The following is a 27,206-nucleotide window of genomic DNA, read 5'->3' on the forward strand; positions in this document are numbered from 1 at the left end:
TGGTGGTGGGGGGTCACTCTTGGTGGTACTTGAGGTGCCATGTGCTGAGGATTGAACTCAGGTCTTCCATATGCAAAGCACGTACTCCAGCCCATAGAGACATCCTCTAGTCCTAACTGGTTTTTACTTTCTTCCTTATTCCAGACCCACTATTCACTATAAGAATGATAGATGATAGAAGTGTCTTTGGTTTGAGGGCCAGAGCTATAGTAGGGCACCTGAGTTACACACTGCTGACTCAGGTTCAATCCCTGGCACCCCACAAAGCTAGGAGTTAAGTCGTGAACACTCCTGGGTATGTCCCCCGAAAAAAAGCAAAACCAAAACAAACAAACAAAAAGAAATGTTTTTGCTTTAGTCAAAGGCCATGCTCTTTACTCAAACTCTGAATCTCATCCCTTTCAGCCTTCCCCAGGAATTTTCTCCTTTAGTTATTCTTTTTCCAATATAAGCAATGCCTTCCCCTCTCACCAACATATAGACAAGGTCTAATATTTCTTCCTACTCATACAAATTCTTCCTCTGATCTGAAAGCCCTCTCTAACTCTTGCCCATTTCTCATCTTCCTTTGTAAACCATTTAAAAAAGTTGCTATATTCATTAATATAGCTAGGGGGGAAAACCCCAACAAAATTAAAGTGGTGCAGGGTCAGACAGATAGTACAAGAAATAAGGTGCTTGCCTTACATGTGGCAATGTCAGCTGCAATCCTAATTCAAATGCCCCCAAAACTACATAGGGTCCTCCTAGGCATTCCAGTGGTCACTCTTGAGCACAGATCTAGGAATAGCTCACTAAAGTGGCCCCCAAAACAAGAAAAAAAATTTTAATGACCAATAAGGAAATGAGGGAAATTAAAAAAAGATGTCATTCTTTCTTCAATATTCTGAAATGATTTCCTATTGGTGAAAGTCATTAGAAGTTAGAAGAGAGATGCTTGGTGATTCTGTGAAATCAGAGTACTGGCCTGAAGAGGTGAAGAGCAGATTTAGAGACAAGAGAAGATTATTTTATCTTTTTTTTTTTTGTGTGTGTGTGTGTGAATCAAGAACTTCATGTTGGAACAAACTTAGAAAGATGTGAGGGGAGAGAAAGGGAGAAGTACATGTTTGAGAGAAAACACAGGATTCTCCAGAGTGGAACTAAGCAAGCAAAGAAACACAGAGACAAGCAAGCTAAATATGTGTTCAGGGGAGAGCATGGGCCTGAAGAGCAAGCCAAGATGGTTATCTTTAGTAGTTTACCATTTTTTTGGCTTTTTGGGTCACACCTGGCGATGCACAGGGGTTACTCCTGGCTCATGCACTCAGGAATTACTCCTGGCGGTGCTCGAGGGACCATATGGGATGCTGGGAATCGAACCCAGGTCGGCCACGTACAAGCAAACGTCCTACCTGCTGTGCTATCACTCCAGCCCCATAGTTTACCTTTTAAACTACTTAACATTCTACCTTTCCATTCACCTGTGAGGAAATTTTTAAACAAATACGTTCCATCACTTTTGAAATGCATACATATATGCATGAATTCCCATCTCCTTTGCAGAGAGTCACTCACACTTTTGCTACTGTCACTTCCTCATACCATTTCACTCTTCAGTAGCTTCAATCTAATGTCTTATTCCCATCCCCTGACCCAACAGCAGTCATTGTACTGTCCTCACACTTATTCTCAGAAGCACTGAGTAAAACTGACCAATCCTTTCTGTAAAATTTTCATTACCTGGCTTTTACACTTTTCTGGTTTTGTTCTTTCCGCCTCATGACTACTCTTTCTTGGTTAACTGTTTTATGTCCATTGCTTCTATTCAACTTCTAAAAACTGAGCATTGGACACACAAAAGAAACTCGGAACTGAGCAGCTCACTGCAGAGATGCCTCTGGACTTTGAGCCAGGCCGATTTCACCGGGGTGCCTCAGAGGGGAGCAGGTGTTGTCCCTCCATCCGCGCCCTAGGAATCCCTGTGGCTGCCAACTTCCAGAACCCAATGAGAAGCCCAGATAGGTGGGAGCAGTAACAGCAAACACCAGGCCTAAGGGATAGGGGATGGGCGGGTCCTTCTCATCTCCATGTCCCTGTGGGACAGCCCACAAACTGCTTCCAGCTGCTGAGCTCCTTAATGGCCATGATCCAGAGACACAAAGGAATCTTGGAACCGAGCAGAGATTTCTCCAGACCCTAATTATCTAAAATTTTAGAATTCCAGGGGCAGGTGGCCGCAAGAGTGGCCATGCGACATCTTATGCTATTCATAATAAGCAATACAAAATAAATTATCTAGTATATGCCTTTTCAGCAGGTTTGAGTGGTGGCAGGAAAATTTAAAATAATGGTGGTGTGAAGGTTTAGTAATATTGGTGGGACTGGTATTGAAATAGTGAATGTAATCCATTATTGTGAGCAACTTAATGAAAATAAATAAAATTAATCAGAGTTCTCTCTTGATTAGTAATATCAACTGCTGACATGTCCACAAAGCTATCCAACAGGATTCCAAACTCAGAATGTCCAATCCAGTTCTCTTTTATTTTGCCCTAGGGCAGTGCAACCTAAAACAGTGTGCCTTAACATCATTTTGTTCTTGGTATCCAGGCCTTGTGAAAACAAACAAAAGCATCTCAGTCTACTCTGCAAAAAAGTTACCAAACAGGAGAAATAGGTTGGAAGGAGGCATAGCTGAAAGAGGTAACTTTCAGGAAAGATCTGTAGAAAAAAACCTTGTTTATGCCTTGAGTAATGGCCTAGAGGATTCTCTGAAAGCAGAGAATGGAGAGCCAGCCATGTGCATCTAGCTAGCGGCATTCTGGTCTCTTCTTACCTGCAGCTCTGCTTCTAGGCCCAGTCGCCGAATAAAGGGGTCAGTGACATGGTAGCGCCGTTCAAAGCTCAGGGCACCCTGTTCCTAGAGGACAGAACAAATGAGTTCAACTGACTTGATTCAGTGTTAGTTACTTACAATATGCCTATTGTATAGACAGCATTATGCTGAGTGCCACAGGAGTTAGAAATAATGACAAAAAAAAATTGGCCTGTAGGAGCTTGCACTATACTTGGTGGAGTTTAGATAATTATAGAAATACATAATTAATTACAAAGTTGTCAAACTGCAAAAATATACTGGAAAAAGAAATAGTAAATGTTGCCATATTTGGGTTGGAAAGGTGGGCATCATCTTTAGGACACATGTTGCGGGGGATTAATGATTAAAAACTTGCACGGTCCCTCCAACTCTATGATTTTATTAGGCTTTATGAGTGTGACAAAATAATAAAAACCCATGAACGGGATCTGGAGAGACAGTACAACAGGTAAGGTGATTCACTGGCATGCAGCTGATCCCAGTTTGCTTGCTAACACGGGGTATGGTCCCCTGAGCACTACTATATGTGGTCCTGAAACAAAAACAAAAACCTAAAAACCCAAATCCTCAAATGAACAAGATTCCCCAAAAAATTAGGGATGCAGGGAGAAAATATACATCACACACATGGCTCGTATAAAGACATACTCTCAATCCTCCTTCACGGTGAACATAGACATTTAGCATTTATCATATTAAAATTATTTTTTTTTAAGTTTTTGGGCCACACCTGCTTGTGCTTGGGGGTTATTCCCATTGTGTCCTTGGAGGACTTCTCCCAGCACTGTGTTCAGGATCACTCCCAACAACGCCAAGGAGATCATGTAATGCTGGGGGTATCATTACAGGCCTCCTGCATGCAAAGCCTGTGCTTCAGTCTGTCAAACTTCTTCAACCCTTTAAAATATTTTTTAATCATATTTTTTTTAAACACTTAACTTTTTAAAAGAGTTTTATCATTTTTTTTCAGTTTCTATCAGTCTGCAGGCAACATTATCATTTAACAACAGGAAACTAAAGCACTGGAGGAAAAATAACCAAAGTTTTATAGGTAGTTAATTGGAGGTGTGACAAGCTTAAATTCTTACTTAGGATTCTTGCTATACAAACATTATGATTTGGTCAAATATCTAGCATTAAAGTCCTGTGCTCCTTTATTAAAGGTTTCCCCTTAAAAAGCTTGGGCTACTTTGCTAAATAAACTTGAATGTCATCATCCTTGCTTCTCATAGTATCAGTGTTTTCTATGGACAAATTGCAGAGAGCAGGTACAAGTTTTGGTCATTATATATGTACAACTTTGTAGCTGGAGCAAAATGAAGCAGCTCTATTTTCTTCCTCAGAAGCCTTTTCCAAGCACACAAGTACTGTGCATGCCTTCATCCCACCTCCTCACCACCCAGGTCCAGATGTGCATGCACACGCATCCATACTGATTTACCTCACCAGCCTCTATTAATCTCAGAAGCCTGGGTACAAGGGCCTTGGACATAAGTCTCCGTGAATTCTATGTTCTTACATAAAAGAAAATAGGAGTCATGAGCTAGTGACTTTAGGGCTGGAGAGTTAGTACAGCATGGAGAGCATTTCCTTGCATGTGGCAGACTGGGTTCAATCCTGGCATCCCATAGGGTCCCCTGAGCACCACCAGGAGTAATTCCTGAGTGCAGAGCCAGGGGTAGCCTCTGAACATAGCCAAGTATAGTCCCCTCCCCCCCCCCCCCCCCCGACACACACAAAGAGACTGACTTTAGTTCTGCCACTAATTAGCTATGACTTTAGGCAAAATCATTGATCCTAGACCTCACAACAAGAAACTGGCCTGCAGAGCTTGCACTATACTTGGCAGAGATTAGATAATCATAGAAATACATAATTACAAAGTTGTCAAACTGCAAAAATATACTGAAAAAAAGAAATAGTAAATGTTGCCATATTTGGGTTGGAAAGGTGGGTAAGGTGCTTTCCTTGGATCAAGTTCCTTCCATTGTAAAGTGAATCTGGGGAGGAAAGAACCTCATGCTCCAGCTCAGAGGTTTGACTCCTTACCTTGATCTGCCTATGGATGAGGTCTCTCGTTATGTTGACTTTTGCCATCTTCTCTTAATGGGTCAACAGAAGGAAGCTATAGAAGGATCTTCAGGAACCTTGAGCATTCCAGCCAAGCCCAGGTCCACAAGACACACATTTAATTACCTGGGGAGGGGGAGAAATATCAAACCTTAGTGGATAGAATAAGGTAGCTTCAGAGCCCTGATTCCATAGTTCATGAGTCTGCCCAGTGAAATGGCTGTTGCCAGTGATTAATGACATGATGGGCTGGCCTTGCTCCCTGCAGAACCTGTGGAATGGGCTGGGGGCTGGGGACAGAGACAATGACTCACAGTCCAGGAAGTGGTTACGGATGCTTCATCAGAATATGGAAAGGCAGTGAATATGAACGTGAAGGAAGAAGGAAGCATATTCTGAAAGTTAAGAACAAAGCACACATCAAGGAAGAGACCAGTTCCCTTGCTTAGCATCATACGAATAGCCTGGAACTTTGAGGGGAGGGCTGCTTGGTTCACACCAGTTGTGCTGGGGGTTGGGGGGGCTATTTCTGGCTCTGTGCTCAGGAAACATGTGATGCCCAGGAACTGAACCTCAGACCTCTATTGGGTTTTTTAACTCACTACCACTCAGTTAAATGCATAGCCCCCAAATCAGTGAGTATTTTCTTTTTGGAGTAGCACAGGCAATGTTCAGGGATCACTTACTTCAGTGATATGGGGACTAAGCATGGTGCTGGGAATGAACCTGAGTTGGTTTAAGCCCTGCCCAAATCAGTAAGGTTTTGGGTTTGTTGTTTAATTTTCGAGCCACAACTGACAGTGGTCAGAGGTTACTCATAGCTCTGTACTCGGGGATCACTCTTGGTGGGCTTGGGGGATCATAAGAAATGCCAAAGATTGAACCCAGGTTGACTGCATGCAAGGCAAGCACTTTACCCACTCTACTATCTCTCCTGCCCCCAAATCGGTAAGTTTAAAAAGAAAGTTCTGCCTCTTTTTATTTCTTATTTTATTATTATTTTTTTAAGATTTTTGAGTCACACCTGGTGATGCTCAGGGTTTACTCCTGGCTCTGTGCTTACTCCTGAAATTACTCCTGGCGAGCGTGGGGGACCAGATAGAGTGCCAGGGATCAAACCAGGGTTGGCTTCGTGAAGGCAAGAGTCCTACCCACTTTTATACCTCTCCAGTTCCAGAACATTTTAGTTCTGGTTCTACCTCTGGAACCCACAGGATGTCAAATCTTTCTTCCCTGTGACGCCTTTTGTGCCCTGACGACAGCTGTCAGGGCCTACCAGGTGGTCTTCCTATCAAGCCTCTGAAACTCACAGCAAGACCTTCAAGGGCACTTTGAAATCTTCTGCCCCTGGTTTTCCATCAGCTGGTCTCCTGCAGATCACTAGCACAGCCTCCTGAAATCATATCTTATCCACCTCATCTGTGATACCCAGACTTTCCTTTGTCACTTAACAAGGGAAGGAACTAATTATAAACAATGTTATTACAGACAGCATAGTTGAACAACAAAAAAACTTACTGCCTTGTTATGTTTCAATCTGCTCAAGTTCTTTGTGGCTTACGCCTCCATTTATTTGGGGATCATAGTATCTTAAAAGTGCAAAAGCTCCCCATAATGTAGAAGCCATCTAGCATTGCAGCTGAGTTTGCCCTGGAAATACGGACACTGATATCGAGCACTACTTAAAATTATAAAACCTGTGGCACCAAGAACATTCAGGGATGCCAATCCTAAAACAACTACAATTTCATGATGGCTTTTCCACAGGGGGCTATGGCTATCAAGTGAAAAAAATATTAATTTGGGGCTGGAGTGATAGCACAGCGGACAGGGCGTTTTCCTTGCACACAGCCGACCTGGGTTAGACTCCCAGCATCCCATATGGTCCCCTGAGCACTTCCTGGAGTAATTCTTGAATGCAAAGCCAGGAGTAACCCCTGAGCACTGCTGGGTGTGATGCAATATATATATATATATATATATATACACACACACACACACACACACACACACACACATATATACATATACATATGAAGTTGGGCAAGGAGCACATGCTGGAGCACAGGCTTTTCTTTTTATTTATTTATTTATTTATTTATTTATTTATTTATTTATTTATTTATTTTTAATTAGAGAATCACCGTGAGGGTACAGTTACAGATTTATACACTTTTGTGCTTATACTTCCCTCATACAAAGTTTGGGAACCCATCCCTTCACCGGAACTAAGCAATCTAGTAAAAACAGAGATCAACAAATGGGACTACATTAAACTAAAAAGCTTCTGCACCGCAAGAGATACAGTGACCAGAATACAAAGACTATCCACAGAATGGGAAAGGATATTTACACAATACCCATCAGATAAGGGGTTGATATCAATGGTATATAAAGCACTGGTTGAGCTCTACAAGAAGAAAACATCCAACCCCATCAAAAAATGGGACAAAGAAATGAACAGGCTTTTCTTGAAGGAACCCTCAGTCAGCTCTCTGGCATGGCATGATCCCTGAGCACTGAACTGGAAGCAGTCCCAAGCACTGTTGGGTGTGACCCCAAAATAATAACAAAAGAAGAATTTGAGCTAGGGATATGGCTGTAGAGTGCATGCCTGGACTAAGTGAGTCCCTGGGTTTGGTATCTAGTACCACAAAACAAAAAAGGTGAATTTGAACAAACTGACATAAGTGAAATGTTGACTGGCCTGGAATTATTTTATAGTTATGCTTTGGATATAATGGTCAGAGGATTCTGACCACTGAAACAACAGAAATTTCTGTCACGATTACCAAGAATAAAGAGGAAGACTAATTATAACTGAAAGAATGCCTAAGAAAATGGGTATTGTACGAAGTGTCCAAAGAAATGATATAGTGGGTAAGACACTTGCATGTAGTCAATCGGCATTGGATCCTCAGCACCACATATGGTTCTCCAAGCTCCTCATAAGAGTTTCCAGAGTACTGCCAGGTGTGGACCAAAAACCAAACCAAAACAATAATAGTAATAAGATCAGTTCTGTTACGTCAATAAAGATCCTTGCGTCCACTCTTTTACTTTTTTTTTTTTTGGTTTGGGGGCCACACCTGGCAATGCTCAGGTGTTACTCCTGGCTCTATACTCAGGAATTACTCCTGGCAACACTTGGTGAAACATATGGGATGCAGGGGATTGGTTTTGAACCAGCATTGGACTGTGACCCTCTGGCCCCATTTTAAGTAAATGAATTCCCTGAACTTCACTTGCTTTCCTGTTTTCATGTAGTTTACAATACAAATATCACCCAAACCCAGGTGAGATTCTTTACTGGGCAGTCACTGAATCACATAGCCCAAAAAAAGCTGATCTGAGAGTGATTAATGAGCTACTTTTAGACTTGAGATCAGAGATGTGGAATTTGTAGAATTTTCTGGCAGCTCAGCATTCGAGAATTCCCCCTCTAAGGAGACTGGGGGAGAAGAAAGAACCCCCAGCACGAAAGGAGAACAGTGGAGACTAACCTTCTCCTTAGGGGGCTCACTCATGGCCACAGTATTGCATATGGTCCAGGTTATACCTCCTAGACCAGGGTTCCTCATTTTTCCAACTGTGCATGGCCCCTTTCAACCTTGTTCCCTTCCTGTGGCTTCTCTTACTGGTTTAAGACGGTGGTCTTACTGCGCCCCCCGGAACCTGAATATCCTGGGGACCCATATGACCTTCAGTATTAAAATGTTGAACTAGACAATCTCTGGCTTTTACTGAGATACTCTGATGAAAGAATCAGAAGATTATGGAGAGACTAACCTGGAGGCAAGGGGTGACCCTGGTCATCGAGGTTCAGGGTAGCCGTGGTATAAACTGAGTATGTGGTAGTGGCAGCAGTATCCCCATGGACACCGTGAATATTTTTTGGTTTGTTTTGTTTGGGGGCCACACCTGGTGGTACTCAGGGTTTACACCTGGTTCTGTGCAAAGGATCACTCCTGGCAGGCTCAGGGGACCATATGGAATGCCAGGAATTAAACTCGGATCTGCAGTGTGCAAGGCAAGTGCCTTACCCACTGTACTATCACTCTGGCTCCTTATGAATAATATTTGCCTATTCTGTTTCCCCTGTTCCAATATTTGTGGGGAGGGGTTGAGGGGCATGCCTGACTATGCCCAAGGTTTACTCCTGGCTTTGCAACCAGATCACTCCTGGCAGGGCTCATATGTGGTGCTGAGTTAGAACCTGGGTTATCTGTGTAAAAGAGATACTGCTGTGTGTCTTGTTTTGTGGCCCTCCTATATCTTGTAAATTTTTCTAATATCCATCATCAGCTACGAATCTCTGATACAGAGGGGTTTTTCTGAAAAGATGACATTTAAATGGAAACATGAGTGACTTGGAGGAGATCCTCTGAGGACAGAAAACAACAAGAGGAAGATTGGCCGAAAAGCTTGCATGAGTCTGGGAAGGTAGCTCAAATGTTAAAGTACACGCCGAGATTGTGCAAGGACCTGAGTATTCCTGAGAGCACTATGAATGTGAACCTCTAACCATCAAGTCTACACCATCTAACATCAACTAGAGTGTCCCCAGGTCCTCCAAGTACAGCTAGCAGTAGTGCCTTAAAAAATGAGACGTGTGCACATATTCTACCGCCAAGAACCACAGTAAACCTCCCCCCAACCCCCTACCTCCCCAGCCCCCCACCCGCCTGTGTAGCTGATAAATTTCACTTTGCTTTCTCTTTACTTTGATTACATTCAATATTTAAACAAAACACTCACTATTATTGTTTGGAGTTTCCCCCCCAAAGTCAGACCTGCTGGAAAGGAAGCAGTTGATAATTTGTTCTCCATTGCTGAGACTGAAGAGATATGAGGTCGTGTGGCTACAATAGCGGCCACAAGGTTTTGGATTTCTGTATTTTAGTATTTTCGTAACTAAGTCCAGAGGAATATGTGTACTGGTGAAGAGATGGGTGTTTGAGCATTGTGTAACTGAGACTTAAGCCTGAAAGCTTTGTAACTTTCCACATGGTGATTCAATAAAAAATGAAAAAAATAAAATAATAAATAAATAAATAAATAAATAAAAATGAGACGTGTGTATCTCACTGTGGTTCAATAAAAATGAATAAATAAGGGGCTGGAGCAATAGCACAGCGGGTAGGGCGTTGGTCTTGCATGCAGCCAACCCGGGTTCGATTCCCAGCATCCTATATGGTCCCCTGAGCATCGCCAGGGGTGATTCCTGAGTGCAGAGCCAGGAGTAACCCCTGTGCATCGCCGGGTGTGACCCAAAAAGAAAAAAAAAGAATAAATAAAATAACTCAGATTTTTTGAGAGAGAAATAGAGAGACAGGATGATAGAGAGAGAGAGAGAGAGAGAGAGAGAGAGAGAGAGAGAGAGAGAGGGAGCAGGAAAGGAAGAGGAGGAGGGGAGAGGGAGAGAGAAAACAAAGATCTCCAGGCATGTGGTTCAGTAGAAGAGCACATGCCTTTCATGTGTGACCCAAGGTCTGATTCCCAGAACAGCCTCCCCCCAAAAAAAAATTCTTTAATAAAGCCTTGTATGGCAGTAGAGACTATGACTCTCACCAGTTTACAAGTGAAGGAGACTCATGGACATAAACCAGTTTTCACATTGTGACACAGCTAAACAACTGGTGCTGGGGCAGGAATTCAAGCTCAGATCTACAGGTACAATCCTCACTGCTATGGCATAAAATGTCCTACTTTAATGACCATTATGAGAATCTACCAAAACAGCCACCTAAATTGTCGCTACTCATTCATTTGTTTCCTTGAAATATTACTTGCGTACTTACCAAGCACTAAGCTCTAAGTCAGAGAAGGGAGAATACTGAAATGAGTACCTACACAGTACCTATGCTGAAAGCAGAGACTCAAAGGCAAGAGACTTTAGCTAAGGTTGATGAATGGCTTGGAAATACTTAAAGGAATAAAGGGGGAAACAGAGAAACCACACAACCAAAAAAATCACTAAAATTCATTAAATGGTAAAATAAAAATGGAATTAAAACCAGATCAGACAGCAGAGAGGTTTAAAAAAAACAAACGTCAGGCCAGAGAGAGAGTTCAATGGGCCAGAATTTTTGGGGTTTTGGGGCCACACCCAGTGGTCACGCTCAGGATTTATTCCTGGCTCTGCACTCAAGGATCACCCCTGGCGGGGTTTGGGGAACAACAGATGATGCCAGGGATCGAACCTGTTTGGCCACATACAAGGCAAGTGCTCTACCTGGTGTACTATCAGATTGACAGCACTGTATGGGGCCCTGAACAATGCTGAAAATGGTCCCTGAGTGTGGAGTCAGGAATAGCCCCCAGCACCGCTGGGTGTGGCTCTCAACCAAAAATTATAAACCAAAATGTCAAATTTAATATAACTATTGCTGTTAGCATTTTGGTGAACATTGCTACGCTCATCCTGAGAAGAATGACAGCATACTGGGAGACAGCTCACTATGGAATATAGCCCATCTTCTCTCCTTTTAGGAAAATTCAGAATCATGGGGCCAGAGAGATAGTACAGTACAAGGGTGCTAGCCTTGCATGCACAGACCTGGATTTGATCCCAGCGCCTCATAAGGTCTATGAACCCAGAGTGAATGCCAAACCAGGACGAAACCAACAGTGCAGAGCAAGGAGTAAGCCCTGAGCACCACCGAGTATGGTCCCAAAACAAAACAAAACAAACAAATAACAACACAAACCTAAAAACAAGAAAACAAACTCAGAATCAAAGGCCAGGGATGTAGATCAGTAGTCACTAGTCTTGCCTTTGTGGGGCTCTGGTTTCAATCCCCAGCACCACAAAAACAAACAGTATGAGTAAGACAAAACAAAAAACCTTGGAGTAAGTGGCTTTTCACAAATATACAGGCATGAAAGCCTAACTGAAAACACTTCTAAACAGCAATTACTTATAATATCCACATTTAAAGGTAAACATTCTTGAATAAGGGGCATAACTAACTTCATACTTCATATCTCTCAAACGGAAATAATCTCATCAATATATGGTTAATGAAATGAGAGAGAGTGATGTTTTATTCTTTTGTATGCAAAGCATGTGCTCCAGCTCATTGAGTTAACTCTCTGGCCATTTAATTTTTTTCTGCTTTTTGGACCATGCCTAACAGTGCTTAGGGGATACTCCCAGCTTAGTGCTCAGGGGACCATGAGATTCCAGGGATTGAACCTGGGGTTCCTACGTGCAAAGCATGTGTTCCAGTCCATTAAGATAATTCTCTGTATCAGATCTAGTCAAGTTTTAGAAGCAGTATTTTAGGGAGGGCTCTGAAATAGTGAGTTTGACAAAGAATTCATTGACACAGAATATAGAGATTTCTATCATGAGGTATGCAAACTACCTACAAAATGTTCAGTTCTACAAAGAGAATAAAAAACTAAAATAAGGGACCTTGAGAATCTGTAAAATAAAATTCTTGTCACTTATGATGATGGGCATTGTGCTTGACTGTAAAGATCAAGCCAAATGGAGACCCTTCTTTACAAGAGCATCCAATATAGTTGGCATCAATTGAAAATGATGTCATCAAGGCTATTGTAGCCACAACTCCACAGGGGCTGGAGAGATAGTCAGTGGGTAAGACACCTGTCTTCATGTGGCCGACCCAGGTTCGAGCTCAGGCACCACATATGGACCCCAGAGCCCTCCTGGAATGACTCCCAAATACAGCCAGGTATGTCCCAAAAACCACCACTCCCCCTAAGTTGTCTAATTTAATCTAATGACCAAAATGAGTACTTAGATTAGTAAACTCAGAAGATACAGTATGAAATTATCAATGAAATCTTATTTATAGTCCCTTATTCATAGATCTTAAAAGAAAGCACAAAATAGAAGGAGAAACAAACCAAACATATGTTGGAAAGGCAAAAAGATGACTTGGAAATCTTTAGTGAAAAGTGAGAACATTAACAGATCGTAAGTAACTTAAAAATGTATATTCTTATTTTATGGGCAGCATTGCTAACTGAATAGACGCTTATCATCACAGTTGAAGCTTAAAAACTTTAGAGGGCTAATTTATTTACAGAACATGAAAATGCAATATAAGAAACTTTCTCTATAAAAAGTTTAAGAGAGATTTAAGAGTAAAAAGCTTTAAGAAAGGCATTTACTCAGGCTAGAGAGATAGTACAGCTGGTAGGGAGCTTTCCTTGCATGTGGTCACCCAGGTTCATTCATCTCTGGAATTCCATATAGTCCCCAGGCACCGCCAGAAATAATTCCTAACTACAGAGCCAGGAATAACCCCTGAGTATCTCCAGGTGTGGCCCAAAACAAAAAGAAAGATATCTACTGAAGAGCTGAAGAGATAGTATAGCTAGGGCATTTACCTTGCAAGTGGCCAATCCCTGTTCAATCCCAGCATCCTATACGGTTCCCTGAGTGACACCAAGACTGATTCCTGAGTGCAGAGCCAAGAATAAGGCCTAAGCAAAACGAAACCCAAACAAAAAAACAAACAAAAAAGGTTTCTACTGAAATTTAAGCTGCAGCAGGACAAATCTAGTCTGTACTCTTAGAGAGGAGGAAGAAGAAAGCCAATTTCTGGAAGCTGGCAATTTGGAAAAACAACAACAAAAAAAACACATCAAGGAGCCAGAGTGATAGTACAGCATAGCGGGTAAGGCGTTTGCCTTGCATGCAGCCGAACCAGGTTTGATCCCGGCATCCCATATGGTCCCGGAAGCACTGCTAGGAATAATTCTTGAATGTAGAGCCCTGAGCATTGCCAGGTGTGACCCAAAAAGCCAAAAAGTAAAGCAAACAAACAAACAAACAAACACCAAAAACCCAAAACCTAAGGCACCGAGGAAAATACATGACATAATATTATAAAGAAAATATGAGCGGCTATGCAGATGTAACACCTTCCAAAAGGTTTTCTATTCCGGGAGCTCTAAAATGCCTACCTAGTATGTCACCACTTAACTCTATCCCTTCCACAAACTTTTTGCTTTGTTTTTGGGTCACACATAGTGATACACAGGGGTTACTCCTGGCTTTACACACGGGAATCATTGTTGGCAATGCTCAGAGGATCACATCGGAAACTGGGAATCAAATCCAGATCAGCTGCAACCCCTTACCCACTGTACTCTCTTGGGCCCTTTTACACAAACTTTTTAGCTTAGACTACTGGGAAACTTCCTTCCATTTACACATTTGAACTACTACAAAGGAAGCTAATTAAAATAATAAAATTCAAGTAACACCTTAATTTGAAGGAATTAATGCATTTTGCAATGCAAAAGGTACCAGTAGCCTAAGAGCCCGAGGCTAACAAGTTTTAGAACAAAGTACACCTGGTGAAGACTACTCATGTAGAACGAAGGATTGAATAATAATATCCAAACAAACATGAGGAACCACCCATTTCAAGAGTGCCACAAGTTCTTATTTTGATCCTCTATAACACAGTGAAAAGAGAAGCAGAATTAAAATACTTTGGCATACTGGGGATACAGCTCAGTGGCAAAGCACATGCCTTATATGTGTTAGAACTGGGTTCAATCTCCAGCACTGGAAAAATAAAATTAAAAATAAGATAAAATACTTAGACATCTGGGCCTTAAATTCCAATACATTCATTGTGCCAATTAACCTAAGTTTTCTCATCTGCAAAATGTGATGCTAATTAACTTCCACGGTTGTTATAAAGAATAAGTAATGAAGTCAAGAGATTAAGCACTGCAAGGAGTGATCCCTAAGTGTAGAGCTAGAAGTAACTGAACACTTCTGGTATGGCCTCCCAAAAACAAAACAAAACAAAAATAATCGACATTTTATGAAAGCATGTAACAGAACCTAGATAATAGTAGATGCTCAACAGACATTAGCCACATCTGAATTCTATTAATAAGGTCTTATAAATTCAATTATCTATAGTGGATGGCATTTCTACAATTATCTATAGTGGGTTAAATTCCTTTCTCCCTTCCTTTCCCCCTTCCTCCCTCCCTCATTTCCTCCCTCTCTTCCTTCCTTTCTTCCCTCCCTCCCTCCCTCCCTTCCTCCCTCCCTCCCTCCCTCCCAGAGATATAAAATTGATATAGGAAATTCCATTACAGGTTGGTGGGGCACATAGAGTGGGATGTCTTTATCATCTCTGCTAGCACTGAAATACAAGAGGAGAGACAATATGCCTTTGTTACAAAACAAAGACTCCATATAAGATTTATTAGAGAGGGCTGGAGCAATAGTACAGTGGGCAGGGTGTTTTCCTTGTACCCGGCCTACCGGAGTTCAATTCCCAGATCCCCATATGGTTTCCTGAGCCTGCCAGGAGGATCCCTGAGTGCAGAGCCAGGAATAAACTCTGAGCACCACCAGGGGTAGACCCAAAACAAAAGTAGACTGTCAGTCACTGTCATCCCGTTGCTCATCGATTTGCTCGAGCGGGAACCAGTAATGTCTCCATTGTGAGACTTGTTGTTATTGTTTTTGGCATATCGAATATGCCACAGGTAGCTTGCCAGGCTCTGTCATGCAGATGGGATACTCTCAGTAGCTTGCCAGGCTCTCAGAGGGACGGAGGAATCGAACCTGGGGTGGCCATTGCCCTACCTGCTGTACTATCACTCCAGTCCACTAGAATATTAATAGCTTTATTTTTGTTGTTGTTCTGGAGTCACACCCAGTGGTGCTCAGGGGGTTGCTAATGGCTCAGGGATCATTCCTGAGGGACCATATGAGATGCTGGGGATCAAACCCTGGTCAGCTGACTGGAAGGCACATGTTCTGTACACTGTACTATTGCTCTGGCACCAGCAACTATATAATAACTAAAATGTATAAACAACTTGAATGCCCATTAGCTAATAAATGAATAAATGTATGGAGTGCATACATATAATGTGATGTTAAATGGTAATGATAAAAAGGAATGAAGTACTGATACATGCTATAACGTGAATAAACTTTGAATAAATGATGCTAGATGAAAAGAGAAACTGACATAATTTCATTTATAGGAAATGTCCGTGACAGACAAATCTATAGAAACAGATTTGTGATTCTGAGGGATGTCAGAAATAGGCAGTGATAGTTAAAAGATACTTCCTTTTTAAAAACTAAAGATAAATTCACATAACATAAAATGATTCTGAAGTAGATAATCTATGGACCAGAGAGATAGTACAGTAGAAAGGGAGCCTGCCTTGCATGTGGCCAATCCAGATTCATTCCTCAGCATCCCTGAGCCCATAGGGAGTGATTCCTGAGCACAGAGCCAGGAGTAACCCCCAAGCACTGCCAGGTGTAGCCCAAATCCCCCTGCACCCTCTCCCCCAAATAGGGTAGATAATCCAGGGACGAGGATTGTAGTTCAGCAGCATAATACTTTCTTCCTGTGTGAAGTCTTTGGTTCTACACACAAACACACACACACACACACACACACAACCAAACCCCCCTGTAATCTAAGGGTGCTGGGAAAAAGAACGGAGGAGACTCTGGGATACTGGTGAAATGATCTGGGCACTCTGGTGATGGGAAGGGAGTAGCAGCATTGCACGTATCATTAACAAAGCTTTTGAATTAAAAAAAAATCAGGTTCAAGATGGACAGATGGTTCTCTCAGCCTTGAGGTGGGATTGGGGAGACAATTTCCGAAGTGCGTATACCTATAATGCCCTAACAAAAAGGGTATGCACTAAAACTGGTTGGTTAGTGGAGATCTCTGACAATACCCCTCTGAAAAGTGATTCTCTTTCTCTTTGTTCTTCTGAATTTCCAAGTACTCTACCACAAAAAGATTTACCATTATTATACTAAGATAGGAATTGCTATTAGAAACCAGCTTTGGACTGAAAGGAACTTGAGTATGAAGCAGGTTCTACTACGCAACAGGTTGAATAATCTTGGGCAAAATGATCTTCAAGATCATGGGTTGTTTTTTTTTATAAACCTGTAATGCAGATTTATATGTAAGATCTCACAGGATTATTGGGAACATTAAATGAGATAATTCTGTAAAAAACTTATCACAATATATGGTACATGGGAAGTGCTTAAGAAACTACTTTTAGGGGCTGGAGAGATAATACAGCAGGTAAGGTGTTTGCTGATGAGGATTTGATCTCCAGCAACATATATGGTCCCCTGAGTCTTGCCAGGAGTGATCCCAGAGCACAGAGTCAGGAGTAAGCGCTGAGCACCCCCGGGTACGGTCCAACTTCCATGAATTGTAAGAAAGAATAAATAACAAAGGCTGGAAAGCCAGTACAGTGGGTAAGGTGACTGCCTTGCACTTTGATCCCCAGCACCATATATAGCTCTTGAGCACTGCTACGAGTGATCCCTGAGTGCAAAGCCCAGAGTAAACCCTGAGTACCACCTGGTGTGGCACAAAAACACAAAACAAATAAGACATCTGTTACATGGAGATAATAACTGTACCTAACTCATGGGGCCGGTTTGACAATTACACCGAGATAACTGACACACTATAAATATTACAAGTGAGTTACACAGCATTATTTGCAGTAAGAAAAACATTTAAGAAAACCTTCCCCTCAAAGTATTGCACCTAGCCTTGATCTCCTGCAATACTACAAAAACAAGTGATATGCAATTACTAAATGAGCCACTCCTGGATGTGCACCTAAGTGAAATAAAAACAAATGTCCACACAAAAACTTATCTATAAATGTCCATAGAAGTTTTATCTATAACCCCAAAGTATAAACAACTCATAATTAACATAAATAAATTCTCATCAATGGATGGATAAAATGTGTCATATCTATATAATATTAAGTAGCCATAAAAAAGGAATAAGGTACTGATTCATGCTACAACATGGATGAAAACGGAAACACTGTAAATGAGAGCCAGGCACAAAAGGCTAAATATTGCATGATTTCATTTACATGAAATGTCAAGAACAGGAAAAGTTATAGAGACAGAAAGCAGAATAGTGGTTGTTTAGAGTTGATAGAGAAGATGTGGGCAGATGGTATACTTAGAGGGTACAGGTTTCTTGGGGGGGGCAAGGGGTGATGACAATATTCTGAAATTAGTGGTGAATGGTTGAATAACACTGAATTAAAAATGCAGAATGATGCACATTAACAGGATAGTTTTCATGAGTCTCAATTATAAAGCAAAGCTCCTAAATTTTTTCTTCTTTGCTCTGTCTCAAGATCACATTCCAGGGCTGAAGCTATAGCACAGCAGGTAGGGTGTTTGCCTTGCATGCAGCCAATCCGGGTTTGATTCCCAGAATCCCATATGGTCCCCCAAGCACTGCCAGGAGTGATTCCTGAGTGCATGAGCCAGGAGTAACCCCTGAGCGTCTCCGGGTGTGACCCAAAAAGAAAAAAAAAAGATCACGTTCTATGAATAGAATGGTTCTTACCTTTGCCTTTACCTTGAACTTTTTATTTATGTGGTTTCCCTCCCTTAAAAACTCATAAGCATTCTGAGGGCCAGTTTCTTCATCTGACTCATCTACTGATACCCTAAGTCTCCTAAATTTACTGATTAGTGTTTCTCAAAGTTTTTTTGACCATGGCCCTCCTCCAACCTCCTTACCTTTCTGCAGGCCCCCTCTCTTGTGGCTGGAGCCCTAGTCTCCTGTTGTGGCCACTCCCCCATGTATTCAGTTTTAACCTTCGGTCCCCTTGGAACACCCTGGAGAACCACAGGAGGGCCATATGACCTCTGGTTGAGAAATGTATTGCCTTAGGTCTCCAGAGAGTGAATGGGCTTAGTAGGTACTACTATTTGAGTGGATAACAGCACAATTAATCCTATTAAGGAACTATAGCACATTGGGTAGGGCATTTGCCTTGCATGCAGCTGACCGGGGTTCGATTCCTCCACCCCTTTAGGAGAGCCCAGCAAGCTACCGAGAGTATAATGCCTGCACGGCAGAGCCTGGCAAGCTAACCGTGGCGTATTCAATATGCCAAAAACAGTAACAAGTCTCACAATGGAGACATTACTGGTGCCCGCTTGAGCAAATCAATGAATAACAGGATAACAGTTATACTGACAACAGCACAATTATCTTCCACATAATGTGTACATAACAAAATGCTTTTGCTCATGTATTTTTATTTATACAATTAATTCCCTCAACACCCCCCCCCCCAATAATCTGGTGATACTCAAGGGTTACTCCTGGCTAGGTACGTGGGGGATTCTCCTGGGGGTTGTCCCTGGGGGTTATCTCACTAGGGGAACAAGGGGTCAGGAATCAAACCTGGAACTCCCTATGCAAAGTATGGACCCAGCCCTCTTAGCTACTGATACAACCTCCCAGCAATGTGAGGAAGATAGGAAGCGACTATCATTCTCATCTATAAAGAAGAACAGAAGCACAATGCTTTGTGAGAGAAGGAATCACTGAGCTGGAATCTAAGATCTCTTGCTCCAGGCCACACTAGGTCTCTAATTGGCATTATGATTCTGATGAGACATTTGCCATCTGTGATATGAGGTATACTCTTAGTTGAGCCACAAACCCTCCCTAATGCCACTTTGTCCCATGGATTTAGGGACACTAGGTAGCAGTCAGGTGATGATGGAACCCAAGTCACTTGTATTCTTTCCCCTTGGAGTTGTCCTCGGTCTAGGTGACAAATGACCCCCTTTCGACATCCTGAATTATGCAAAAGATATAAGCAACTTTCCTTTCACTCTATTTGTAGTGGCTCTCCTGCTGGTGCAATTCTGAAGACAAATGCACTTCCAATGCATAACGATCATTAGAACTGGCACAACATAACAGAGTTGGGCTGTGGAACCCAACGAACTTAAGCCAGGTTCACTTTCTGTGACAGCATTTCTAACGGGAGTGGGAGGCAAGAGGGAGGTTCCCAAGAAATGCTCAGGGGCGCACAAGGGCCATCTCCAGCAACATTCAGCCAACTGGGCTTGTAAACGTTTCCAAACCCAAGTTTCCTAAACTGTAAAACAGAATAATAATCTCTATCTTCACAGACTGATAAGGAATGGAAGACAAACATACAAAATGTGTTACACTAAGCCTCGTAAATAATAATAATCATGGATATTGGCATTTTGCAAGTTTCATCTGACAACCCTGAAACAGGTATTATTATTATCTCATTTTATAGATAACTGTTAGTGAGGCAAGACAAGTTAATTTGCCCAAAGTTATATTTGATAAATGGAGAGTTAAACTAAATAGTTTAACTGGAAAGCCTAAGATTTTAACCACTAAAAAGATTACTATTACAAGTTCAGGCTGTGTTGCCCAAAAGATACTTTTGTGTGTGTGTGCCACACCCAGCTGTGCTCAGGACTTATTCCTGACTCTGCATTCAGGGATCACTCCTGGAGGGCTGGATGGACAATATGGGATGCCAGGAACAGCCTAGTAGGCCTCATGCAAAGCAAGCGCACCATACCCGCTGTACCCGTGTATTACTGCCACCTGCTCCTCCTCTTACCACCCCCGCCCCCCCGCCACACACACACCTCTTACTATTCCTTAGGCTTAAATTAAGAAATAAAAACCTTGATTTGGGGCCTAAGCAATAGAACAGTGAGGAAAGTGCTTGCCTTGCATGTACTGGTTTTATTCCCAACATCCCATCTCATATGGTCCCCTGATTACTGCCAGGAGTGATCCCTGAGTGCAGAGCCAGAAGTATTGCCAGGCATGACCCCAAACAAAAAAACAACGAAAGACATCTCATTGATTTGACTGATCTCAAACTTGAAAAGTATATTTCAGGGGCTGGAGTGATAGCACAGTGGGCAGGGCATTTGTTTTGCACCGGTTGACCCGAGTTCGATTCCCAGCATCCCATATGGGCCCCCGAGCACCACCAGTAGTAATTCCTGAGTGCATGAGCCAGGAGTAACCCCTGTGCATCGCCGGGTGTGACTCAAAAAGAAAAAAAAAAGTTTATTTCAGGATGATGAGCTAAGTAAGGTGGCACAAGAACTGTACCTGAGAAAGAGATATGGTTGAATAGTTGATAGTATAGGTCTATCATCAAAGAAACTTTAGAAAAATTATTTTCCATTTGAGGTTTCTGGCTCAGCTAATTCTATATGTGACTGACGGTTTCTCTGTGGAAATCCATCCTAAGAAATGCTTTCCTTTATTAAGCACGTGCTATAATTTCAATTTTGCCTTATCAGGTTCCATAACATCATTTGAGTTTTGTGAAAATTTTTTTCTTCATGTTTTCAGAATCTTGCTTTTCAGAAATCATAGTTAATTTATATGTTTTCTCCGAGGCTCAGTCATGGATGGTCACACAGAGAGAAAGGGAGCATATTTTGACAACACTGTCCTATTCCACTGTATTCAAGAGTATCTGCTGTCTCGAATTTTGCCTTTTATGTGCATCTTTCTGAATTCTGACACAATTCAAAATGTCTCTTAGAGGGAAGCCTTTGAACATTCATCCTTTAACCATACTCCTAGCAGAAAGGACAAGGAAAACCAAGCTATTTTTTTTTTATTGTTGTTTATGTTTTGGGGCCACACCACAAAGCCGTGTCAGAGTTTACTCCTAACTGCACTCCTGGCTGGGTGCAGGGGGCCATACATGTGCCAGGGATTGAACCTGGGTGGGCTGCATGCAAGACAAGTGCCTGACCTGTTGTACTATCTCTCTTACCCCTAAGTCATTCAAGTTGGAATGACTTCCTTCCTAAGTTACATGCAGCTGTCCTATATCCACATGTCTGACTCAGAAGGGACTCAGGTAAGCCATAGCCACCCAAACACTAAGGTCTCAACTGATAAGGCTCTCTGACCAGAAATGCCTGACTCCTAAGAAAGGCTTGCTGCAAGTAAAAGGTTCTATTATATGTTTTCTGCAAAAACAATGTGGGGGTTATAAACAAAAATAAGATTCTACCAAGATCATGATCCTAACATTGTCTCTTGCAAGCTCCCGTTTGGCTACTTCGGCAAGGTCTGATGCTATTCTGCTTCCCTTCCCAAGAAATGGGGTTAATACATCCCCAGATGGCTACAGGGAGGATTAAGGGTTATTATTCTTGGCATTCATCTCTGTCCCAGCTCTAACAGTTGTGTCCCTGTTTGCTGCAAATAATACATTAAAAATAAAAACACAAACAATGCCCTTGCATCTGACTCCTGTGGCAGCATGAGAATTTTCTGCTCACAGGTCTTTGACAATGCTACCTATAGTCCAACCTGTTGTTTGAATCCTCCTCTTATTCAGGTTTCGAGTTTTTAGAGTATTAGTCACTAATGCCACAAAGCCCTTCGAGGAGTCAGCAGCTATTACTAATAGCATAAAGAATGAGTCCCAGAAGTTTCAGGGTTGCAATTAGGCCTGAATTCACCGGAAGAAACCAAAGGGGTATTCCTTTGCCTGCAAATCTGGTCTCTGAAAGACAGTGAGATTTACTGAAAATTATGTATTTCATCATTCAGACCTCATAAACCCACTGTATAGTAGGTGCCATCAGAAGTCTCATTCCACAGATGAGGAAACGGTATCTCTCAGTAGATACATGACAGAGGAGATACAGGCCAAAGAGCTAAGAAAAGGTGATGCAGGTTCGAATATCAGTCCCACCATGCGACTTGTGCAACCTTTTACCAAACTGGTGAACTGTCTGGAGCCTCAGTGTTCTCAGTGTAAAGTGAGGGATATTATTTCAGAAGAGATTTCTGGGGATTCAATGACATAATAGAAAATGATCTAGCAAGTGCCTTGCACCATTAAAAAAAAGGTAGGCGTTAGGGACACCTCTCTTTTTTTTTTTTTAACGAATCAAGATGGCAAAGAATTCGATATGGTATTCACAGAATTAAAAAGTTTAAATTATTCAAAGAGGGCTGTGGAGATAGTTCAAAAGATTGGAATACATGCTTTGCATACTGGAAGCACAGGATCAATCTCCAACACTGTAGGGTCCCCCCTAAGCACCAATAGCAACCAACCTGGAGCACAGTTGGTTGTGGCCTCAAGTGCAACAACCAATAAATCCCTAAAATACTAAAGTATCACTGAGACAAATTTCCTATATATGTATGAAAACAATTCACAACTTCTACTTCAACCAGATCCTTGATAAGAAGTGGCAAAGGCCTTTGCTTTAATACCTTCAAACTCACTCTCTCTCTCATGGCAGATAATTCTTATTCTGTTTTTTGTTGTTGTTGTTGTTGTTTGTTTTGCCACAACCGACAGTGCTCAGGGTTTACTCCTGGTTCTGGGATTAGAAGATCATATGGGGTGTTGGGGATTGAACCTGGTTAGCCATGTGTAAGGCAAGTGCTATACTATCACTCTAGCCCTGACAATTTTATTTTTAGAAAGTGAAATTCTCTCTTATCAAGACAAAGTTTACCTTCTTGGAATTTCTGTCCTACGATACTAGTTGCTGTCTTCCAAAATCAAACAGAGAATGTCCATAACCCTTCCCACATAACAGTTTTTCAAGTATGTGAAGGCAGTTATCATGTTCCCCAAGCCTTTAGCTTGAGTTCTTTCACCTCTTCCTCAAGTGACACAGTTCTCAAGTCAGATTAATATCCAGTCTCAGAGCAGGCACACATGGGTTTGAATTCCAATCCTTTCCCATACTAGTTGTGTGATCTTAGGCAAATTACTTACCCTCTCTGAACCTACATCTTAATCTGTATAATCAGGGAAAGTTATTTCTACCGCACAGGGTATTCATGAGGATTAAAGTATGAACACTATCTAGCACAGGACTGAACATATACTGATCCTCAATAATAGTTCAAAGTCACTGTCATCCCATTGTTCACCAATCTGCTTGAGCGGGCACCAGTAACATCTCCACTGTGAGACTTGTTGTTACTGTTTTGGACATATCGAATACGCCACAGGTAGCTTGCCAGGCTCTGCTGTGCGGGCGGGATATTCTCAGTAGCTTGCTGGGCTCTCCGAGCGGGGAAAGAAGAATCAAACCCGGGTCGGCCACATGCAAGGCAAATGCCTACCCGCTGGGCTATCGCTCCAGTCCCAGTAATAGTTATTTTTAAGGAATCTTTTCTAAAGTAAATTATTGAGAATTAAATGTAGCATTAAGGCTATGGTTTCTGTTAGAAAATGCCAGTGCCCAAGTTTTTAAGAGTATTTATCTTAAGAAAGAGGAAAACACAGCCAGGCAGTTATATGGGTCCATCTGTAATAGCAACACAAAGATGCAGTGGACAATCTGGGAAAGTAAGGAAGAAATAGGTAATGAAATAAGACAGATCTTTAAAGCAGTACCCAAAAGAAAGGCAACACTACCCTATTACATGTTGCTATGACTCCCTCAGACCCAGGTCTGCACATGCAGGCCACATGCCCTAATTTTATTTACTTTAAATCTTTTTGGTTTTGTGCCACACCCAGTGGTGCTCAGGGCTTACACCTGGCTCTGTGCTCCTAGATCACTCTAGGCAGTGCTCAGGTGACCATAAGTGGTGCCAGGGATCAAATCCAAGTCACTGCATGCAAGACAAGCAAGTGTCTTATCTGCTGTACTACCTCTCCAGCCCCACATGACCTAATTGTAAGGTGAGTGAAGGGGGCTGAAGCAATACTACGGTGGGTAAGGTGCTTGCTTTGCACACAGCCTACCTGAGTTTTATCCCCAACACCACATATGCTTCTCTGAGTCCAGCCACTCACCAGTCACACTGCTGAGTGTGACCCAACAAACAAACGGAGGTGGGGGGGGTGGGGGAGGTGAAAAGGAGGAAAAATAAAAATAAAAGAATGACCTGGGTTTGATCCCCAGCATCTGAAGGCCCATCAGGAGTGGTCCCTGAGCATAGAGCCAGAAGCAAGCCCAGAGTACTGATGGGTGTAGCCCACAAACAAAATTCAAAACTGACAAACCATCACTGTTAACACTATTACCATGGGCCAGAGAGTAAATCAGTGGGCTGAGCCCATGCTCTGCATGCAGGAGGCCCTGTTCAATCCCTGGCATCGCACAGTCTCTGGAGAACCACCAGGAGTAACCAGGAGTGGACCCTGAGTATAGCCAGTACAGTTCCCTCCCCCAAAAAAACTCCAAAACCAAAACCAAAAAGTCACTTTTACCACACAATCATCACATATATTTCTCCCCTGGAAGAATTACATGTAGAGATAAAAGATTATTATCCAACAATTCTGCAAAGTTGACTCAAAGTGCTTCTATAAATTGAGATGTGACTTGGACATGAATGCCCCGAAAGAGTTCAAAAGAGGGGAATAGGGCAGCATGATCACAAAGAAAAGGTTATTTTCCACAAACCAATGACATAAATGACCGACAGTGAAGAAATCCATTGCTATCATCGCGGATCTTAATACTCAGCCTACTAGTTACTCCTGGGTCTGTGATAAAGGACTGAGTCAATAGACTCAACGGCCGAGATGCATTTGAAAACCTTTCAACAAGCAAAGAATTAACAAGGAAGAACAGCTAGAACTCAAAACAGAAATAGCCTGGAGTAGTTCCTTCCCCACAGTGAGCAAGAGGCTGGCCACTCAAAGAGGCACCGAAAAGCGCTAACATACAAAAAGCTGGGCACTGAGTCAGGAGGTATCCTCCGAAGAGTTTTCTTCTCAAAATGGATTCAGGCGTGTTGAAAGCGTACACTTCACCGCGCCACTGCACCCAGATCGTTCACCTGTACCTGAGAAGGATGGAAAAGCTTCCAAACTCATAAACCGGGAGGAGAACTTTAAATGGGCTCTACCACCACCTCGGAAAGTCAAACAAAGTCCCTTCCAGACGTTCGCCCTCAGTCCCCAGAGCACATTTACAGAGAACCTGGTAGACACCTGCAGAGGAGAACCAGAGGGCACCCAGCAGATTCGACCTGGCGGGCAACCCGGGCGACCCACTGCAGCTCGCAGTGGCTCCTCTCGTCTCCACTCTTCCTATTTGCCCTTCGAGGACCCCCGGTGCCCCGAAGGGCCTTTGTACAGGCGCTCAAGTCTCCCGCTGGAAACACCTTGGCGGAGTACAGCTCGGTGCCAGAGCGGGCCACTGAAGGCATGTGCCGCTGCCAGAAAGCGAGGCGCCGAGTTAGAGAGCGGCGAGAGCAGACAGGGGCACGGACGGGCACCGCCACGGAGAGCCCGAGAGCAGGTCAGCGGGGCACTCTGGCGCTTCCACCTGCCCCCAGCGTCCCGAGATCCCGCGCCAGATCAGATGTCAAACAAAAACTCCGCAAAGAAGTCCCGCGGTGGGACGCCTTCCACCCCGCCCTCCGCAGGGCCGGCCCCGCACGGCCCCACCAGGCCCCCGACCCACGCTGCCCTGTGCACCGGCGAGGCCTGCCCCTGCCCGGGACACCCCGGGGCCCCGGCGCGGGCGGGCTCCGGCTCCCGGGCCGGCGTGGCAGGGGCCGGCCCGCAGCGGGGCGGCCCGGGTGCCGGCACTGCGGGAGCCCGTCCTCGCCCGGGCGCCCGCCGAGGGCAGGGGGCGGCGAGGCTCCCCCGTACCTGTCAGGCCTCTTTCCAGGACCAGCTGCGGTGCAACTTCAGGAGCCCATGTCCGTCCGGGGGGGGCCCAGCCCCTCTCCCGGGAGGGGGGCCGCGGATCCCGGGGAAGGGGCTGGGGGGCCCGGGCAGCTCTAGCCCCTTCCCATGCTCCTCGGCCGGCGCCTGACCGCGGCCGGACAGCGCCTCCGCCCGCCCCTGCGCACCGCCTCACACCCGCGCTCACACACACTCACACTCCCTCGCGCGCTCTCACACACGCACCCCCCTCCCTCCTCCTCTTCTGTTTATCTCCTCCAGCTGTCTGGGGACCCAGGAGAAGCCCAGCAGCGCGCCTGCGCCACGCAGTCTCCGCCCCCGCCCCGCGCCTCGCAGCCGGCGGCCACGCTACGGAGGCAGCGCCCGGCCGTTTCCAGAATGGCGAGCCGGGTTCCTCCTGCCTCCACCCCGCCCGGCCCGCGCCCGGGCAACGTCCGCTGCCGGCGGCGCCCACTAACCTGCTAGCGGGGGAGCCCCGCACCGCCGCGGCCAATCAGCTGTGCGGCTGGCGGCACGGCCCGCCAATAGGTGGGCGGCAGAGCCGAGATGAGCCGCGGGTCATCTTGGGAAACGTAGTTTTTCTCCGTCCAAGAACACCCGCAGAGTGGGCTCACCCCCGCCCAGTTGCCATTAGTTACCCGGACGCACTTTGCACCCCCACGTCCACGAAAAATTCATGTAGCTTCTGGGATAGTCGCTTTACATACACTTTCCCTTTGCCCTAAGAACTTGAGACAGTCTCCTGAGTACCGCCTTTAAGACTTCTTCAGCGTCCCTGAAT

At 43.8% G+C, this 27,206-nt stretch overlaps 1 protein-coding gene across 1 annotated transcript in view; it reads right to left on the reverse strand.

The window, feature by feature from the left end:
- Positions 1-26,812, reverse strand: part of WDTC1 (WD and tetratricopeptide repeats 1) — a 64,192-nt gene extending 37,380 nt beyond the window's left edge. The window contains exons 1-3 of the mRNA XM_004603488.2: positions 26,390-26,812; positions 4,910-5,056; positions 2,819-2,902 (exon numbers count right to left, since the gene is read on the reverse strand). Of these exons, the coding sequence (XP_004603545.1) occupies positions 2,819-2,902; positions 4,910-4,957 (132 nt within the window). The 5' untranslated portion in view covers positions 4,958-5,056; positions 26,390-26,812. The remainder of the gene's footprint in view (positions 1-2,818; positions 2,903-4,909; positions 5,057-26,389) is intronic.
- Between the last annotated feature and the right edge of the window lie 394 nt (positions 26,813-27,206).

Source organism: Sorex araneus, chromosome 5, assembly GCF_027595985.1.
Source record: "Sorex araneus isolate mSorAra2 chromosome 5, mSorAra2.pri, whole genome shotgun sequence".
NCBI classification, from domain to species: Eukaryota; Metazoa; Chordata; class Mammalia; order Eulipotyphla; family Soricidae; genus Sorex; species Sorex araneus.